At 41.4% G+C, this 5561-nt stretch overlaps 1 protein-coding gene across 1 annotated transcript; it reads right to left on the reverse strand.

The window, feature by feature from the left end:
* Positions 1–1006: 1006 nt before the first annotated feature.
* Positions 1007–2229, reverse strand: LOC122016343. Its single transcript, XM_042573607.1, has 2 exons — positions 1688–2229; positions 1007–1562 (listed from the first exon to the last, which is right to left on the reverse strand). Exon 1 carries the CDS (start codon positions 2114–2116, stop codon positions 1700–1702), a length of 417 nt encoding a protein of 138 aa, XP_042429541.1. The 5' UTR covers positions 2117–2229; the 3' UTR covers positions 1007–1562; positions 1688–1699.
* Positions 2230–5561: the final 3332 nt, after the last annotated feature.

A 5561-nucleotide genomic window follows, 5' to 3' on the forward strand; every position in this document is an offset into this window, starting at 1 on the left:
GAAGCATGGTCAACAGGCAGATTGTACGACAGAATCTTCTACTGTCTTGTCAGAGATATGCATGCCCCTGTTAAGGTAGTGTCAGAGACACTTTCCTGACAGGTCTTTTCATAGGACACAATGGAGAATGTGTCCATGTCTCGAGAAACGTGCACATCCCCCACCAGGACTTTATATAAAGGGGGTCCAAGCACCAACGGAGATACGCGTTATTTACTGTTTGCACTAGTGCTACTGTTACTCTACTTTCTTCTACAGTTCCGATGACTGACTTGAGCTCGGAGGGTCAACGTCGAGGACCCCTTTCCTACCTCCGCATTGACGTTTCTTGTTTTGTAGAGCGAAGCGCGGTCTACAATTAGTAAGCGCATCAACCACCTTCTCGTTTCCGGACAGGATCAGTTAGGATACATGTATCAGACCATATATAGGATGTATGTTGTTCGGTAGTTAGTACTCGGGTATAAGAGAGTTTGGGATTCTGGGGAAGGACAGTCTTATACACTAAAGTTCAAAATCAGATCAATTGTATGTAATTTTGTCTTGTATTTTATAAAGAAAAATGATATGTGTAAGTAAAGAATCTCAAAAAAATACTCGTATAAAATGACGGAGCTTATAAAAAATAAAATGATGGACGATGAATTTATATGTCTATCCTTAAACATTTATGCGTAAGTAAATTTTGTCTTGTATTTTTCTTTGTTCATATTATTGCTTTTTTATAAAAGTCTGTTTTCACGATTCCAACCTAACTATGGCAGTAATATGTGTATATTAATTTATGTTATTTATACCTCTTAAACATATGCATCCATCTAAAAATACATAGGACCATCCACTTTGCCCTCGTAAGACCAAGTGTAGATGCGTCATTCAGTAAAAAAAAGGTTTGGTGGAGAGACTCTTTCAAGTGTGAATGATCAATTCTATACATTCAACATCTTTAACATGAAGAGGAAAAGGTAAGGTATAATCAACAATAGGAAAAAGGTGAGCCGGTCCCAATATCATTATTGTCATTTTGAATTTTGGTAGTATAAATTTTTTCCGAACCTACAAATATATCAAATGCATATTTAGAGAATAAATAGAGATTGCTGATGAAACTTTGAAATAATCAGCAAACAAATAATAATCTACAGTTTGAGTTGAAATAATAATCCTTCCACTGCAGACGAACAGTTGGCTAACAGTGCTAATGGCACCCAATAAAGAAAAAGTAGAAAAGCAAGAACATAATCCACTAAAATGGACAATCTTTCTTATGGTTGACGTCGTTGACTTGGGACAGTTTTAAATAATCATCCATCAGCACGCTAAAATCCAGTTAAATGTGATTAGAATTCATCCAAACTAAAGCGGCTTTTGCGACAGGTAGCACCACACTTTATTCTTCCTTCCATTTTCTAAAACACAAAGCATTTGATTCCTTTATATTGAACCTAAAAGCATCATCATCGATCAACCTTTTCTCTCCTTCACACCTAAATTAGACAAATTGCAGTTTGGGCACATCATCATTGTTCTTCATGTGTGACGTGTATGATCGTACTGAAAATCTGTCAATTTGTTCAGAGATGGTAGGTGATATTGCTCTTACAGTGAAGACAAATGGATGTTCCAGCAGAATTGGATCGACAAAAACACAAATAAGACGTAAAAATTAGATTAAAGAAGAAGATACTTCTCAAATCCTTCATGAGGTAGGCGGCACCATCTGCAATGGCGATTTCCCAGGAATTTTGAAACGTTTGGCTGCTGCTCTCAGCACTCTCTTCCAGCAAACTGAATTCCAGAATGGGCATACAAGTTTAGGGGAAGGAATCTGAGTGAAGTCCAGGTTCTTCCCGTTAGCACTCTGCTTCTTCTTCTTGTTAGAAAACTTTGCCTTCACTTTCCGGATGGTCATCGGAGATCCGTATAAGAGTTTCTTGCGGACCTGGCTGCGGAGGAGGGAAGCAGGGGCATGGCGTCCGCGGGGGAGCAGGGGAGACCAAATGCCACTCTGGGAGTAGTCGAAGCCCAAGGCAGCGTTGTCTGGGAACTTGCCGAGGAGCTCGAGCGACATGGACGGCTCCAAGTACTCCACCGTGATCACCCGCTCCTTCACCATGTCTCTCAGAAGAAGCAGAGAAGTTGGGGCACGGAAGCAGCTATAGCGCTGGAGGTGGCGGTGGCACCGCGACGAAGTAGAGCAAGGAGATGAGGGAATGAGTTAAGAGGGGGTAGTGACCGTTGGTCGTGGGAATATGGATGGAACAATTCGACCGTTGGGGCTTCAAACGTCTTCACATATCACGTGGAAAAGGGGATGCTAATAGGTTAAATCTTAGTAAAAAAAATACTAAATTAACGAAGTTTTTTTTCAAAAAAAAAATACTACTACTATCATCCAAATTCACACTCTAAAAAGTTTATTAAATGCAATTCGCTTATTACTAAATTAAACAATTGTCTATACATTTATGTTATAAAATTATATGGAAACAATTGACGTAGCGGGACCGATATAAGACGGTAAATTGTTTACATAATAAAAATTAATCTTTTCTAGTCTTTCAACTTGGATTAATAGCATAATTATAAAAAAAATTAAACAATTAAAAATAAAAGAGAATAAAAATTTATTTAGTGATAACCTATTTGGTTGTTAATACAAGGTAAATGAAAGTGTTTGAGCAATCTAGGTACCATAAGTTTTAATATTTGAATAAAGTTTAAGTTAGATTTATTGTTATATTTTGATATGCATTGTTACTGTGTAGGATATAAGTACAATAAGGAAAGTTCAAGTGAGATCTTGGCAAAGGAGAAAAGTCCAAGAGGAGTCTTGGCGGTGTAAGTCCAAGTATGTAGTCTTAGCAACGTAAGTCCAAGTGTGACTTGACAAATGTTGAAGTTCCGAAGGTGCGACCTCTTGACAAAGGAAGACCTGACAACAATGACAAAGCCAAAGGAAGCTCTTAAAGGCAAGGCGTAAAAGATGAGGAAGCATCCGAAAGATGCAAAGCAGATGGAGGAGGCTAGATCTAGGTTGGTCGAGCAAGGACGAGTGCTAAGTGAATGCATTCGGAGGTTAAAATCCTACATTTAGGGTTTTACTGTAGCAATTACTACAGCAATACTGTAGCAGTTATTGTAACAGTCAACTGATATTTTCATTTGTCGACTGGTAGCGAACAGAATGCCTCTGTTCGCTCAACCTATGTGGAGCAGTTGATCGATACTTCCATCAGTCGACTTGTATCGAGCCGTTGACCTATAACGGTCGAATTCCACTTAGGACCAGTCGACTGGTGGAGGAAAAATAGCTTGGTGTTTTCCTCTCAAGCTCTATTTAATAGAGCTCGGGGTGCTTGGGCAAAATTGATGAAATAGAGATGGTTAACCCCTATTAGTAGTCTTCCAAGTGCCCTAGCATTCCAAGCGTGCTTGTGCGAGTTGTGGTGAGCTTTCTCCACTCACAAGGAGCTACGTGAGCTAGTCGGAGGTTTTCCGAGGAGTCATCCACCGACAGATCGGGATCGTCCACTTTACTGATAGCCATGGAGTAGGGGCTTTATCTACGAACCACGTTAAATCAATATGTCATTGACTTTGTCTATCTATTTGTTAGGTTGTTTTGTATTCCGCTGCATACTAACAATTATAGGAAGCAATGTTTTGAGTGAGACGCTATTCACCCTCCTCCCCCCCCGGACGTCAAGGTCCCAACAGAAAGTACTCAAAAAGTCTCCTTCATTGAAGGCAGAGAAGCCTCTTACACTCTTTCAATGCTTAGAAATAAGCTAGGAAATGATTACAAGAGTTGTTGAATATTTCTAGCTTCAGAAGACTTTTTATAACCCCTAAAAAATTCTATCTGTAGATGGAAGGCGCCTTCAAAAGGGTTCAAGGCGCCTTCAAGTGGATAAAATTTTACAAATGGTTACTTTAGGATGATATTGTTCACTGAAGGCACCTTCAAGCCTTTAAAGGCGTCTTCGGACTGTTCATGGAAGGCGCTTGTTGGAACCCCAAGTTTGTTTTGATGTAATTGACAAGTAAGTTAGGTTCTGTGGTATTTTAACATTGTGTCTAAGTGTGCAGGAGCATAGGAGCACAGAGAGTCGAGCAAAAGACGCAACTAGCAAGAAGGACGGCATGGGAGAGAGCCGACGGGTTCGGTGCGTCTGAGGTACGAGGTGTTGCGGAAGAGTACGCGAGCGGACGAGAAGGAAGCACGCGACGTTTCCGAGGGAAGAGAAGCCGGAGCGGAAGGTTGCTCGAGAAGGCCGAAATTGGGTTCGGGTGAGCCTTATTTCGGTTGGCTAAAATCACCCAAGTGAGCGGAGTCGGAGTGGAAGATCCGGACCGAGGCGAGCAACGCCTAAGCAGAGTGTTGGATCGTGGTGGTCAACTAGAAGGGGGGGTTGAATAGCCTGAAAATAAAAAGCAAACCCTTCTCGACTTCTTAAACTAACACTTGCATAAAAATAAACAGAAAGTAATAAACAGAAAAGAAGAGGCACAAGATGTTTACTTGGTTACAACCGGAGAGGTTGTTAATCCAAGGAAAGAATCGCACTAGAATATCTCCTTCAGGTGGAGAAGCCTCTTACAGCAATGAAGCGCACAAATAAAGAAGCTAAACTACAGACGAAGTGCACAAGTGTTGAATGAATGAATTGCTTTAGTTGATTTGAAGCTTCTGGACCAAGGCTGTATTTATAGTCTTGGTCGAGGCGCCTAGAAGGGGTCCAGGCGCCTGGGAGGGGATAAACTTTTATCCCCTTTGCAACGGATCGCGTTTGATGCGATCCTGGTCAAATCTCAACTTCGGGCGCCCGGAATGGTTCCGAGCACCCAGACCACTAAAGTCAATAGGGTTGACTTTTGGTCCGGTCCCTCTGCTCCAGTGCTGCTCGCCTCGGTCCGGGTCTTCCGCTTCGGCTCCGCTCGCTTAGGTGATTTCGACCAACCGAAATAAGGCTCACCCGAACCCAATTTCGACCTTCTCGAGTAACCTTCCGCTCCTGCTTCTCATCCCTCGGAAACGTCGCGCGCCTCCTTCTCGTCCACCCGCGTACTCTTTCGCAGCGGCTCGTACCTCAGATGCACAGAGCTCGTCGGCTCCCTCCCGTGCCGTCCTTCTCGCTAGCTGCGTCTTTTGCTCGACTCTCTGTGCTCCTAAGCTCCTGCACACTTAGACACAAGGTTAAAAATACTACAGGACCTAACTTAACTTGTTAATCACATCAAAACAACCTTGGGGTTCCAACAATCTCCTCCTTTTTAATGTGAGCAACCCAAGTTAAGCTAGGGTAAATAGACATAAATAGAAATGACTAATATTGCAATAAAGTGTAAAAAGATAGAGAAATTTGGTCTACCTCCCCCTAGACTTATACTTTTCCTTCTCCCTCTTTGATCATATAAAAAATGGGGTTCGGAAAAAAATCTAAGGGAAAAACTTAGAAAATTTTAAAAATAGTTTTGATTTTACTTAACCATTTGCTAGAATTTTCAACAAAGTTTCTAAGTTTCTTAAAAAGGTTCTAAGTTAAAAAAAAAATCTA

Source organism: Zingiber officinale, chromosome 8B (assembly GCF_018446385.1).
Source record: "Zingiber officinale cultivar Zhangliang chromosome 8B, Zo_v1.1, whole genome shotgun sequence".
In the NCBI taxonomy this organism is placed as follows: Eukaryota; Viridiplantae; Streptophyta; class Magnoliopsida; order Zingiberales; family Zingiberaceae; genus Zingiber; species Zingiber officinale.

Bases quoted from the DNA above. Each gene is read 5' to 3' on its own strand.
- LOC122016343 (XM_042573607.1), bottom strand. From the start codon at position 2,116: ATGGTGAAGGAGCGGGTGATCACGGTGGAGTACTTGGAGCCGTCCATG.